This window comes from Maniola jurtina, chromosome 4 (genome assembly GCF_905333055.1).
Source record: "Maniola jurtina chromosome 4, ilManJurt1.1, whole genome shotgun sequence".
Taxonomy (NCBI): Eukaryota; Metazoa; Arthropoda; class Insecta; order Lepidoptera; family Nymphalidae; genus Maniola; species Maniola jurtina.
In genome coordinates, this window is record NC_060032.1 from 4,273,576 (window position 1) to 4,289,205 (window position 15,630).

The window sequence follows — 15,630 nt, forward strand, 5'->3', positions numbered from 1 at the left end:
AGACGCAAAAGTTGAGACAGCTCTATAGAAATTACGGTTTTCTATAGACCGGGTCGTTTATCACACGTTTACAGATAAAGAAATTAAGAGCAATAAAATTTACATAGTGAACACCTTAAATTCGTGTGGATTGTTCTTGCCAATTTGGAATGGAGCATCTTAAGGCTGGACGTCCACTGGTCACTATTGTCTGAGCGATAACTTCTTTTCAGCAGCTGAGGCTGAAATCTACAGAACGCACTTTATCAATATTTGCGGTGTGACGTCGGATCATAAAATTCTACGACAACGCACAACGCATCGTGGGAATTTACATGGGAAACGTGTCGTAAGTGTATTGGGTACGAGATCGTTCCTGCAATGCGACGTCGCCCCGCAAGTATTGTGAAAAAGACGGATTTTTTAAAATTCATTCGTACCAAAAATTTGTAACAGTAAAAAGAAAAATATAAGAAGTTAAGGAAAGCATTTACCTCTTATATTATGAAGTCTCTATCAGTGACCCTTGGCAGTGAGGGAGGTAATAAAAGAAGAATAATAATAACTATAGGTGCCTACAACAAAGATAGGAGGCGGGATTTATGTAAAATTTAATATTATACCTTTTATAGTAAGCTTACGTAAGCAAACATATATTTATATAAACAGACAAACAAGACAGAAAGGCAAGAATAATGTAGAGATATCTAGGTATTCATATAGTCTGTCTCATTTAAACTCTGAGTAAAGGATCTTTTCATAGTTTTCGGAGAGAGACTTGAAATTCTTCTTTAGATGCTAGGCTGCTAGTTATTCAGGCAATAAATAGTAGCCAGTGTGCGCTCCACCTAAAGACATGCAACTAATAAGGTCGACTTCAGCCTTAAGCCAAACTAAAAAAGCCGAGTTTGGGTTGTTATCAAAAAGATGCTGCACCTTAACTCCTAAAAATGGGAGTAAAAGCGCCCTTAAGGGCGGAATAGCCTAATTAGATTATAATAAGGTTGTAAATACTCAAATTACATAAATAGCTACTCGCAAAAGTCAACGACCTGAAAAGGACAGTACAGAAAGAATTCCGGAAATGCACCATATAGTACCTATTCGACGTAAAGAACTAAGTATGCACGGAAAATGTCAGATAACAGAGCGAATTTTTCCAAAAGGGCTTTTACGTCAAAAATCATTTTAATGGCCCAATTATCGTGTTGACCAGGTTGACCGATTCTTGACCGCAAGGAAGTTGTAACAAGGCGTTTTTGTCGCTTGCTAATGGAAAATGTCATGAGCAATTTAGTACATGCAACATGGAAAAATTGTAAGTACCTAAGTACCAACTAACATTATGAATGTATAATTTTGTACAGTATTCACAGCATAGGAGCGTAGCGAAAAAATCCTAAGTCTATGATTCACAGTCAAGCAGCCGAATGAATAAATAGTTATTTGACAACAATATCGATGATATGTCAATAAAATAGAGATACTTTAAGGCTACCTGTGTCAAATGGACTAGTATTTGACGCCTGCCAGTAACGTCGAAACCTCGACGTTTTGTTACAAGTTCCCTAAGCTAAGGCCTCATTCGCACGAGAGCTTTTTTAACGTCCGTTAAAAAAGCGTTCAAATAGAACAAATGCATTCCCAAGTATCTGTTTACACGTCAACGCTTTTTTAACGCACACTTTGTATTGTCAGCGCAACGCCGGGTTTAAACGCAACGCTTTTTTAACGCTCGTGCGAATTAGGACTAACCATCGTGAACTGTGCCAGTGGTTGTGCATTGATGGATTAGTCAGTTAGGACAAGTCTTTCTATATGTATAAATTACGTCAAAATGTGTACTTCAACAACAAAATACCTTCTGGTTCCACATCATACCAGAAAGATCGCATCGTACTTCATGATCGTTGTAATGATATACTGGTCTAATTTATTGCGTATATAAATACAGTAATTATAGTATGTATGTAATAAGCAAAGTAAAATAATATATAACAATTTAGGGCGGGTTTTCCACTGTTTACACTAAAGGGTCACGATTTTCTAACCGCTTCTAAATAATTCATTTCATTTATAATAGGTACGCTTTGTAATTATGGTGTGCTTACTGAGAATCAATGATCGATACAATCAAATGTGATCATCGACTTACTTGTCATGACAATAGTGTCAAGTAGCTTATTATGCTGAAGGTTAAGATGTTTCATCCTATATTCTTACTTACAAGTAAGTAAAAATCTTTTTATTTTACTCGGTCGTATAGGTACACTCTACAGACATTCGCTTGATGGCAAACACACCAAATAGTAAGTAGGGGATTGGTGCAGTCTAGTTGCTAAGGTAGAAGCGCGCCTGAACAAAATGTGTCTATTCATTCTTTCAATTTTTTAATAGGATCTTTAATGTACCTATAGGACATGGCTCAGTGACCTAGGATCTTGATCTCTGTCACTAAAACGTGCCACTCCTGTCCTGCGCTGTTTCGCACCCATTGGGTATTTGAGGCCTTGCAAGTGTTCTTCTTCAAACCATGGTATTTTCCTTAAGTATGCTCGTTTTACAGCACGATTCTTTCCTATTCTCTTTAAATCTACGATCCAGCGGATTCTGGCTGATTTAATCTCTCCAAATATATTATTGCAAGCGCAGGGTTAGAGGACCTTTATCCCTATGCTGGCCTGATGACCTTAAGAAGGTAGCGAGAAGTGGGTGGACGAAAAAAGCAAAGGACCATGTGTGGTGGCGCGCTCTTTTAAGAAAGTCTACCTATATCCAGCAGTGATCGCAAACAGACTGATTGATTGAGATATATTATTAAATAGTTTGGTCACTATTTCTTCTAGAAGAATTCTAAGTCACTTTCCCTAGTTCTTCGTAATCTACATGAGCTGCTCTCGGTTAATTGTTATTGATATCAACATGACGCTAAACCCTAATAAGATAGTTTTCTTACCTGTCTTACTGGTTCAATAATAAATTATAACAGGTCGCAGAAATCAGAAGGCAAGAATTAATTACTCCGTGTGAAATCAAACCTGACAAATACGGGCTATTATATTAAGTAGGTACTGGAAGCTCCTTGCTCGCACAACAAAAAATATAATCCATAGCAATTTTATTAAGTTTGTGCTTAAGTGTGTCTGTCTATTTGTAACCTTGTGATGGCTCAACCGCTGAACTAATCTTGCTGGAAAATTTTCTGAAACTTTTTTTTGAACAATAAACGACTTTGATAAATGATAGGTAGGTACGTCTTTAGATTTCCTTGATGGTGCGAATGTCACTGGGTACATATAATTCTTAAATAATCAAAATAGCGGATTTCATGCGCTTTGCTGTGCGGGCTGCAAAATGTGCAGTGCAGTTTTTTGAAAACTTTGAAATTACTTGTCTATACATATATATATAAATAGCGAGCAAACGAGCAGGCGGGTCACCTAATATTAAGTGATTACCGCTGGACAAGAACATTTGCAGCACCAGCGAAACTACCAATGTATTACCGGCTTTCCAGGAATTTGTTAATCCGCCCCTTGAATAAACCAATGAGGAAATCCAGTTTATGATTTGACTAATTGCAGAGATCGTGATTTCTCAATTAAGTTTGACGATTAACGAATTATTTATGAAATTCCTTACAACAAACTCAAATACAAAATATCTAGGTACTTAATTGAAAACAAGACAAAAAGAGGAAACAAACAATCCTGGGAAAACCGGATCTCCTGTAATCGGAGTTCACAAGAAAACAAGAACTAGTTCATAATCAGTTTACGCATGTTTTACGCCATTATTATCAACCGGAAATATTAAACATGTGAATTATACACCTTTTATAGAAACGATCGATATCTTAATCTATATTTAAGTACATTCTCTTAGTAAAATACAAAGTTTTAGTACCTTTACCTTTTCTTACGCAGAAAATACAAAATATTTTTAATGTGTATGTTTTCACATGTAAATATTACTATGATATTATACTTATGAAATAACACTAAACTAAAGTAGACGATTGTAAGACACATAACCTGAAAAACACTAATTACTTATTATATTTTCCCAGATGGCATTCTCTGAGAGTTAGCCTACAACAAAACAAAGTGGATTTCGGTTTTAAAAATCCTGTGGGAACTTTTTGATTTTCACAGCAAAAAGTATCCCATATGTCCGTCCCCGGAATGCGAGATATCTTTGTACTTTACACTAAAATTGGTTTAACGGATGGGCTGTGAAAACGTAGCAGACAGACAGACACACTTTCGCATTTATATGCAGTATAGGTTACATCACTAACTCAATAGTATAAGATGCATTATATCAACTTTTGCCTTGAATCAATCCATTATCCAGGTTAAGTTATTATAACTAAGAATTAATTTGTTGTGATAAGGATCATATTAAATTATTATTAATATGTCGAATGAAATTGAGTGGTTTTACACATGAAATGTTTACTTGTGTAAATGTACGACATTATTATTTATTGATGAATCGGAATATTTATAGTAGGCATATCACATACTAGCAACCTTCGACTTGGCTAACGTACGTAAAAAACGCCAGGAGGGTTTCTTTTACATTTTTGGTAGTAAAAGTTTTAAATTTTAATCCTAAAAAACAAGTTAGATTATACCTCATTGCTTCGTCCTTTGAGATTAGGTATACATTGTAGTAATACGTCAAAGTATTGCCTTTCTACCACTTGTTTGAAAGCAGAAAATCTGCACTTCTATTTTTTGTATTTTTTGTTGGTACCACTGGAGCGTTCCCATCTCATTCGCGTTTTAGTGCCTCGCCGATCACCACGTTATTCAAGTTTTAAAAAACGTTACAAAAGCGTAGTCACCAAAACGATAGTGATTTATTTATTTATTTATTTGTTACATATTTTTATGTTATAAGGTTTTATTATAATAGTGTCTGGTGATATGATATCACTATGCAATTAATGTTTTGTGCATTGCGATGTTACCTTGACATATGACAACATGGCGATGTTACTTTCACGTGATTTGGAATTCCGGACCATAAGGTATTTCAGTGAAGACGTGTTACCTAATTCTAAACATATTATGAATAGCTTCTGGGACTGTTTACGAATCAAACTAGTGATATGATATATATGATACGTCACTTGGAATCCCGAAATAAAAAGGTATTTACAGTGAAATGTTGCCTACTTCTAAGGATATTGTGAAAATTTGCTAGGATTATTTCCATATCACACTAATAAAATACGACATTACTTTCCTATTGTGTTGTGTACATCTTGTGGGGATGTGACCTTCACATCAATTAGAATCCCGGAACATGAAGGTGTTTACAGTGAAATGTTATTTATTTCTTAGGATATTGTGAATAGTTGCAAGGACTATTTCCGTATCACACTGAGAATATGACATCACTTTCCTATTGTGTTGTGTACATCTTGTGGGGATGTGACCTTCACGTTAATTGGAATCCCGGAACATGAAGGTATTTAACAGTGAAATGCTGATATTGTGAATAGTTGCTAGAACTATTTCCGTATCACACTGGTGATGATATGACATCACTTTCCAATAGTGCTGTGTACATCTCATGGGGATGTAACCTTCACGTCATTTGGAAGCCCAGACCATGAAGGTATTTACAGTAAAACATTACCTATTACTAATGATATTGTGAATAGTTATTAGGACTATTTCCGTATCAGACTAATGGAATGATATCAATTTCCAATCGGTGTTGTGTACATCTCATGGGGATGTTACCTTCACATCATTTGGAATTCCGAAAGCTTTGAAAATATTATCGTGATGGAATACATTTAAAAAGGAATATTATTACCTTTACTTTGATTATTATTTGTGAATGAAATGTGTCTACATGAATCATGAGATATCAAGTGCTATTATCGAGTAAAAATGAGATCATTTGAGATTTACACATATTAAATACCTTCTTCATACCTTCATATAGTTTATACATTTATGTTGCGGTCTTCTAATAAGGATGTACCCTTTCGCTACTGATAGAAAAGTTAAGGGTAGATGGTTTAAAATACCATTGTACAGACGGATTACAACTCGAACCTGAGTTAGTGCCAATGATTGTTGTCGAAACGCAGCCAAGCACGTCAACCATAAAATTAAGCCATCGTCAAGAAAAAACTAGTCTTCGCTTCGCTTTATCGGATATGCTCATGAGGAAGCTCTCACTCATTTTTTCTCTTTAGAATAAAGTGATCAGTCCGTAAATTAATTATTATTAAAGATCCAGCCAGACTGATGTGCGATACCCAGCACAACGAATCTATGACAAGAAAAAACTTCATATTCTTTTTTAATAAAGAAAAATATTAAAGATCAGCTCATACAGAAATACAGAAATAGACTGTGTCTTATACAGCGTGAAGCTAGCCGATACATTCGGGCTTGTAATATTATGATCCGGTGCCAAGATATGAATAATCCCACCCGCAAGAAAACCTCCTGCAACGCAGAAGCCGACACCGGCTCCTATCCAGACTTTAAACCAGGAGCATCCGCTCCCGGCAATACAACAAGCGGGAGCAACGATTATATACGAAGTACGAACCCACGAAGTCACCGCGCTCACGGCAGCTGTGACAGTCGCCGCGCCGCTGGCTCTGGCAGTGTCACCGGGGACCCTCGTCGCTGCACCCGGTACGTTCCGCAGGAACGTTCATTCTACTTTTAGGACTAATGGCAATTAATTTATGACCCAGTCATACTATTGTGGGTAAGAGGATACGGGATTCCATTTCTAAAACCAGTATCTTAATCTCACGACCCAGCATGTCTCCTATCATCTGAATATAATATCATAGACTTTATGTTTAGTGAAGTTATACTTATCACAATGTGATTCGTGTGAAGGATCGTTTCCTTCTTTTCATTTTTTATTATAAATCCAATGGAAATAACAGACTTATAATAAGTCTAAAATTCTTAAACGAAAAATTCTTAAAGTGGGTGCTTACATAACAACATTAAGGTCAATTACAACTACATCAATGAATAGTTGGATGGCCACGTTAGATTTATTTCTTAGGAGTTATAAAAGATTTTACTACCTATCTATAGAAAGTATCTACGATTTAAAATGAACGAGAATTATTCCAATTTAATGGTTTACTATTTTGGTCTGAATATACTTTCCGCCTCTCGTCTTTACAAAACTACGAGTACTAAAGCCGGTGATTTATGTATTTACTCAGATTTTTGGGTTACTTGTCAACTTGGTATATACATAACATATATTTACAAGATATAGTTGATTTTTAAAAGTTATCAGGGTTATCTAAAATTATTTTACAAACAATAAATACTTTAGAGTTCTTAAGATTTATCATCAATGTAAAAAAGAGCTGTACAGCCCGAGTACCTACTGTGCGCAAATATTGCAATTACCTGATTAAAAAAAAAAAAAAAAAAAAAAAAAAAAAAAAACGTTGACCCGTCTGAAGAAAAATGATATTTAATCAATCAAGAGCTAAATTTACATACAAAACTCGTTGTTAATGACTTACTGCGACTTACCCGCGATTTAGTAAGTAGATACGGTACACCTACAAAAACGGACAGAAAGATGTTTTAAATATCTTGTTGTGTAATGCAAATCACTAAGATAGCTCAGCATTGACACATCAGCATTCAGCACAGTCTTTGCAGGATTATTTACATAATGGTAAAAATCTATCGAAGTGACAGTCAATCCTATTTGACAAAATAGACTGTCTAGAATTATTATTTTTTTTTCGGATGCTAACGATATAGGGTAGGGGCGACACGTTGTGAGAAGACCACCGATGGCCAGTGGATTCTGAGTTTAGTTTTGAATCTGTCAAACATATGAAGTAGCTAAAATTACTGTTTTTTTTGGACTTTCAGGTTTTCAGAAAATGGAATCTATAAAAAAAAAAAAAAAAAGAAGGCATTTTATTGCGTACGACAATAAAGTGCTCTCTTTCCTATTTAACTATATAGATGGAGTTAGATGTCCACTTCTTACGAGAATATCAAAATCTATAATTATGCTGTGAAGCTCACAGGAGATTTGTGTTCGCTTCATACATTAGTTTAAAAAACAACGAAATGCGGAGTCACGAAGATCTTATCAAGGGAAACGGGAACTAGAAGAACATGTATTTAAATAAATAGTACCAGCCTTAGGGCAACCACATGTTGGTTTTGGCAAAAAAAAAAAAAAAAAACCCTGGTTTCCACCATTTCAGAGCCTTCTCTGTTCGGTTCTAAATTCAATTTAGACATAATGATAATGCATTATCTGTTTCAGCCACCCTGTTGATTGCATATTATGTTGGTTGCATGGAAGTTATCAAGACGGTACTACTAGGTAGAGAGGAGCGTAGCACCGTCATCTTTGTATATATTATGATCAACTTCGCAAGATGGTGTTGGGTTAGTTTTTTGTAAAAAAAAAAAAAAAAAAAATAGGTGCACACGACAGAACGAACTCTGTGTCCTGAAATAAAGGTATATTGTATATTATGAAGCGTCAACTCCGATGAAAATGTCTATCTGAATTAGCCGGTCAGGCTATAAGCTTGATGGGTTCATAAAACACAGCCATGGCTCAGCTCTATCGTTGATCCTAGGTTCGAGAGTAACGTCTGTTTTTTCATCGTCCTCCAGTCTCAAGATTTGATGTTGTTATACCATGAGATCTGTCCATAGTTTTAGAATTTTTGTTAATTGGAATCCAAATAACAATTTGAATTTAGAATATTTGATTAACGTCACATTACTCATGCTGGTATAATTACACATAAGGTGCAAACCATATTTTGAAAATTAATTTAGATACGTAGTGTAATTGTTAATAATAATATTAATTTAACAAACATCAGTCGAAATACATGACCTAACAAGATCGTCATACCCAGATTCAGCTCAACCTTGCCTAAATGTTCCTTTCTAATAAACATTCACCGAAGATAACTTTATCCAGCAGAAACATTGTTAGAATACATCGATAGAATGTAACCCCTACGAAATAAAAAAAAAAAAAAAAAATGCCCCATTACAATAGTAAGATTTAAGAGTCCGCATAAATCGGTATCTACGAACAGTATCAGTCAGTGGATAAAAATATAATACTTCTATATTTTTTTTTCGCTTATTCCGTCAGGCATGCAGCTACCTCCGCAGCTCACAGTAAAGGTATCAATATTGATATACCTAATACGAAATACAGCGGCCTTAGCGTGGGCAACTCTATGCTGTGTGCCAGAGTTTATCGTAGAGGTATTCAATGTGATCAATCTAATCAGATTGCTCTATCACTCCTATTATTTATTATTATTTATTATTCATAAATCAATCTGGAACACTGAGCAGCTGATTAAAATTTATTTTAAGTAAAATAAATTTGAATCAGCAGCTTTAAAAGTATTTTATTTTTACTTATAATACAGTGATTATAAAAATCACTAAGTATCTACTTAAATACGGATGAAGTAACCGTAATTATGATAATATCTTTTATTTATTTTTGGCTTTATTTTGCTTGTCAAAATTGATAATATAAATACAATATTATTAAACCTAGAAGTGTTTTAATATTTCACTATCTTTCAAAATCTACAATGTATACCTAATCTCAAAGGACGAAGCAATGAGGTATAATTGATGATTAAACGAACTTACCTGAAAGTTCTATCCCAATTATACGAGTTGCTTCGTCCGAAGAGATTAGGTCCCTCCCAGCCCTAGGACCCCTGATAAGTGAAATATTAATGTTCCAGGCAGGCTTTCAACTAAATGAGATGGGAACGCTCCAGTGGTACCAACAAAAAATACAAAAAATAGAAGTGCAGATTTTCTGCTTTCAAACAAGTGGTAGAAAGGCAATACTTTGACGTATTACTACAATGTATACCTAATCTCTTCGGACGAAGCAACTCGTATAATTGGGATAGAACTTCACTTCAGGTAAGTTCGTTTAATCATCAATAATACCCTATTTAACAGGGCTCTCTCCGTCACTTACTCCATACAATCGTAGTTCCAATTGACATATTCTAGAAACTAATATTTGTGCCTGTGGTGTTTTAGATTTTTCTAAAAATATGTAGTTTCAAAATTGCAGGAGCTCAAAGATTTGTATGTGAATTTTTAAGACCGCGTAACTTTGAAACCGAATATTTTAAACAGAAATCTGGAAAACCACAGGCATAGATATTAGTTTCAAGGATATGTCTGCAAAATTTCATGGACTTTGGTTGCTTAATATTCAAATGAAATTGGAACTACGTTTGTATGGAGCGAGTGACGAGAGACCTCTCTAGGGACGGCTTGACACCTCCCTCAAACTTCACTCACAATATTATGTATATGAAAAACATATAAAATATAAAAAAAATTACAAAACGTTAACATTTAACAAAGTAGGTACATCCTGAAAAAGTTTTTTTTTAAGTTGAAACGATTTTGATCCATGGGTTTGTATTATGTTTTATACTATTTTGGATAACGCTTATAAAGTTGGCCAAAACTGCAACGACGAAAAACAGTTGTAAGTATTAAGACTAATTGATTTTCATTGTGACTCTCAAGGACCAAGGTCTCCGTTAAAAACCATGAATCCTTTCCGTAACAAAAATGAGCTCATTAAAGTAAATCATGGGTTTTACCTACGTTTGTTACAATCACCAACCAACAGTGTTTTTTTCGGGCCCTCGATTCTCTACTAATAACATTAATTAATGTTAATTCCTCTTTAGGTACATGGTGTAAGAACTTATAAGCTAACGGTACGGTCTTTAAGATATATATTCTAGCTTACATTCGTACTTCAAGTATGAATGCATACGAGAACATTGAAATAAATGACGATATGAATATGGTAATTATAATAAGCATGAAGGAGAAAATGATTAATAGCGCTTCTATGATAATGGCCTTTGAAACTATCAGACATTCAAGAACAAAACGTTTACTCCACTCGTATCTAAAATTTGAATGCTTATACCTACATAATGCAACTCAAACTAATATTTTCTACTAGCCGATGCCCGCGACTTCGCCCGCGTGGATTTAGGTTTCTCGAAATCCCGTGGGAACTCTTTGATTTTCCGGGATAAAAAGTAGCCTATGTGCTAATCCCGGATATTATCTATCTCCATTCCAAATTTCAGCCAAATCCGTCGAGTAGTTTTTGCGTGAAGGAGTAACAAACATACACACAAACTTTCGCCTTTATAATATTAGTGTGAAGTGTGATAGTGTGACTAACACTAAAAGTTGTTGTATAAAAAAATCGACTTTATTTGAAGCTGAATAATTGTTTCTATAATACGAGTATTTTCCTTTTGCCTGTTGCATCCAAAAAGTAAAGCAAGTAGGTATGAATATTTATTTAACTTTATTTAGCTCCGAGATAGTTTCTTATAAGAAATAATTTAAACATTTTAAATATCACTGGATGCGGAAATACCAACATCTTATCTCTCCACTTTCCAGTTTTTTTGAGTTTCATTTCTTTGAAACCTCGTACCTACTTATTTCAGTGTGGTCATTTTCAACTTATAGTGGATGCGACGGGTCTGCCCGCGAAATTCAAATTTAATTTGGTTTTTCGCAATTAAAAAAACCAATTAAATTTGAATTTCGCGGGAAGACCCATCTCATGCACCTTAACGACTTTTTGACTACGCGGATGAATTATTAATGTTTGTCTGTCTGCCTGCGCGTTAATATTTTGTTATTTTATTGTTGTTGCTTGCGTGAAGTTTTCCAACCATTAATATACATTATGTGGCGCGTTCGAACGCATCTTCATCTTCGGTCTTTGAAAAAGAAAAACTCGGCAGGTAAAAAGAGAAACCTCACTAATCCAAAAAATGTACACACAAAAGCCAAACAAACATCTGTACTCTGTAGGTCAGTTTGTTATATTGGATTCTTTATCGCTGCTTTACATATATTTCCTTTTATTTATATCACAAAGTGTTTAAAAAACTTATAAAATGTGATAAAAAACCGGCCAAGTGCGAGTCAGACTCGAGCACTGAGGGTTCCGTACTCGGGTTTTTTTTCAACTTTTTGCACGATAAGCATAAAAATAAATAAAAATCTGTTTTAGAATGTATAGATAAAGCCCTTTCATATTATGATACCCCACTTGGTATAGTTATCTTACTTTGAAAATTAAAACATATTCCATTTGACCACAAATTCGCGGTTTTCAGGTTTATTTCTGTACTTGTGCTATAAGACCTACCTACCTACCAAATTTCATGATTCTAGGTCAACAGGAAGTACCCTATAGGTTTCTTGACAGACAGACAACAAAGTGATCCTATACGGGTTCCGTTTTTCCTTTTGAGGTATGGAACCCTAAAAATGACGTTGATATAACATTTCGTCAAAATGCGTTACCAAGGCTCTCCGTCACTCGCTCCTTACAAACGTATTTTGATTCTCATTTCAATGTTAACCAATCAAACTCGATGTAATTTTGTAGACACGTTCTAGAACTTAGTACCTATGTCTGTGGTTTTCCAGATATCCGTTCACGTTCCCGGGCTCAAAGATTTTCGTATTTTTAAAGAAATATATATAGAATAGCTTTTTCTACTCAATGGACATAAATATTAAAAGTAATAGTAAAAGTAAAATATTCTTTATTGTACACCAACAAGACATAGTAATATATAAATAACATTATTATTACTAATTATTATACTATTTATTCATTTGTAGAACGTATCTATAAAACTTAATAGAGTTTGATTGGTTAGTATTCAAATAAGACCCATACTACGTTTGCTAGGAGCGCACTACTAATAAACTCCTCTTAACGTAAGAGATAAGATGACCTGTGATCTTAAATAGTCATTATATGCCCCAATTTCATGCATTAATATCAAATTATGTATTTGAAATTCGTTTACCAAAATGTGCACAGTGTTAAATGTTCCAATATTACTAATTGTATTAACTAGTTTACACGTGAGAAGCCAAGGTTAGTGTTACTTTTTGACTAGATTTTTTTAAAACGCTACTCTAGGTTTTCTTAGCATTACTTTCTAAAAGTACCTACCTATATTTAAAATTTAAACACACACTTTCTATTCTTCTATATTTGTTTCCTTTTCTTCTCACTAGTAAGACAAAAAATATCATAGCGATCGATTTTTACAAACACACGTTTATGCTAGGTATTTTTTTAATTCACTGCAATATCACCTGGTGGTTAGTGATGATGATGCTTGGCGGCACGGCTTCGCCAGTAGGGTGGTCACTAGCCACGGCCGTAGCCTCCCACCAGACAACAAACATACATTCTCAACACGGCATATTAATTTGTACACTCATTTCGTTTAAAATCCGTCCTAAAAGTAAAACAGCCACTCTATGTATACTCGGAATCATAACATTGTGTCCGTCTATCCACCCCAGATGGTGGTCAAATTTAACAAATCGGACAAACAAAAGGTTAATCTATACTAATAAATAAAATTGGAGTGTCTGTCTGTAATTTCGAAATAACTACCGCATATTAAGGTCATATGGTTATTTGAACGATACTATAACTGAATCACACGTTTTTAAAATTTTTGTCTGTCTGTCTGTCTGTCTGTCTGTCTGTCTGTCTGTCTGTTTGAAAAGGCTAATCTTAGGAACGGCTGAACCGATTTTAACGGGATTTTCAGAGACAAGTAGAGAGTTGACCAGGGAGTAACATAGGCTACTTTTTTAACCGACTTTCAAAAAGGAAGTTGTGTTTTTCTACCGGTTTATGTACACCGAAATCTCCGAGATTTCTGAACCGATTTGCGTCATTTCTTTTTTAATTGATAGAGGAACTTTGCGACATTGTTTCCTAAAAAATTTGGAGTTCAACTCCTCGATCCTGATGCTGCAGAGGATCTGAACAATCCACACGGGCGAAGCTGCGGGCATCAGCTAGTATTCAAATAAGAATCAAACTTTGTTCGTATAGAGAGCACTCAGAAAACACTCTCTGCTTAGACGCCTTTTAGATAAAATGAGTTTGTTCCAACAACTCATCAGATTGCTATAATATTTTTGCAGATGAAGATTATTCATTCTTTGAAACAACGACGTCAGGAAAACTCGCTGAAGGGGAACAAAAGTTGAGCGAATCTATTCGTAAAGCCCTAGATCATTTCAAACAACCCAACCCTGAAGGGTGGCCAGGATTAGATGTTCCAGATCCATATTTATTGCCAGATACTACACAATCTGTTGGATTTGGTGCGAGCCTGACTTTTACGGAAACTGTACTTCATGGTATAAGTAAATTTCGCGTCCTGTATGTAAAAACTGAAATTGAAGATATGGAGGTATGGAAATACAATGAATAGTGAATTTGAAATCGCATAGCTACACCTAACAGAGCTATTTTACAGAAAACTGCACACAATATTGTCTCTATAATCATAATTTCCTAGGACCACGATTTAACAGTACTACCTACATACAAAAGTTAAAATGGTTTTCTTTTCCAGTGTCGGGCAGCACTTGTAATGGATAAACTACATATTCGTGGTAAATACATTCACAGAACGTGGTTTACTTCCACCATAGGGTCGCTAACATCTAATATTACTGATATTAAAGCCACGGCAATAGCCACGCTAGGCGTTGAACGAAACGGAAAATTAAGGGCACAAGACATATTACTTGATATCACGTTCCAAAATATTGCTATGAATATTGAAAATGCAGGGATCTTAGCCACATTACTGTCGGGGATCGTCAATTCTATGGGATCCTACCTATTTGAATCCATCAAACCTGTCCTCCTTCGGGATGCACATCAGAATATAAGAGAAGAGATTAATAAAAAATTGGACGAAGTCGTTGGAGACATAGAATTCCCTAATACAATATCTCCGATAGACATGATCATAGTAGATGTTAGGAAAAAATTAAGAGAAATGAAAATGGACCCGTTTAAAGTTAATGACTATAATAATACTAGCGGTGTTTTTGAAGTAAGACTTTATAACACATGGTTGACTGGTTTGTCTTCTTTATACCGAATCGGAAATATAAGCCTTTATCTAGAGAATAACACTTTGGTAGCAGACTTTTGTATTGGAATACAAGAACTTGGGGGATCTACTTTTTGGGAAGTAAAAGGCATTGGTGGTTATATATTTGGAGCAGGTAGTAGTTCCTTTTCCGTACAATATATACAAGGGCGGTTTATACTTGTACAGCCGTTGGATACAAGAAGAAGAATGGAACTAAGGGATTTGGAACTGGAACTTGGAAACATACAAATTGGTTTTGATGGCGCGGGAACTCTGGATTATTTTATTGAATTGTCAGCAAATATATTGCCGACTCTTTTAAGATATCAAATAATAGACGCTATTATTAATCCCATCAAATGGAAATTACAGAGAGAATTGGATGACATTAGCATAGAAGGTTTGATAGTAACTGAACTGCCTGAACTAGATAAAATGCAAGCAGATGGTTTCCAGCTTGCTGAACTAAGAATGACAAATAATACAACAGACGAAGTGTTTGATAAAGACGAATTCTTTAACTTTTAAAAGTATTCTAGCTACATACCTATATAATAAGAATTCTAAAAAAAACTACTACCTAATAAACAAAAATAATATTTTTTAAGTAT

General features: G+C 34.8%; 1 protein-coding gene across 1 annotated transcript; it reads left to right on the forward strand.

Moving 5' to 3' along the window:
* Positions 1-12,398: 12,398 nt before the first annotated feature.
* On the forward strand, positions 12,399-15,547 carry LOC123864614. The gene is made up of 4 exons (XM_045905194.1): positions 12,399-12,423; positions 12,821-12,978; positions 14,052-14,323; positions 14,489-15,547. Exons 2-4 carry the CDS (start codon positions 12,912-12,914, stop codon positions 15,545-15,547), a joined length of 1,398 nt encoding a protein of 465 aa, XP_045761150.1. The 5' UTR covers positions 12,399-12,423; positions 12,821-12,911.
* The last annotated feature ends 83 nt before the right edge of the window (positions 15,548-15,630 follow it).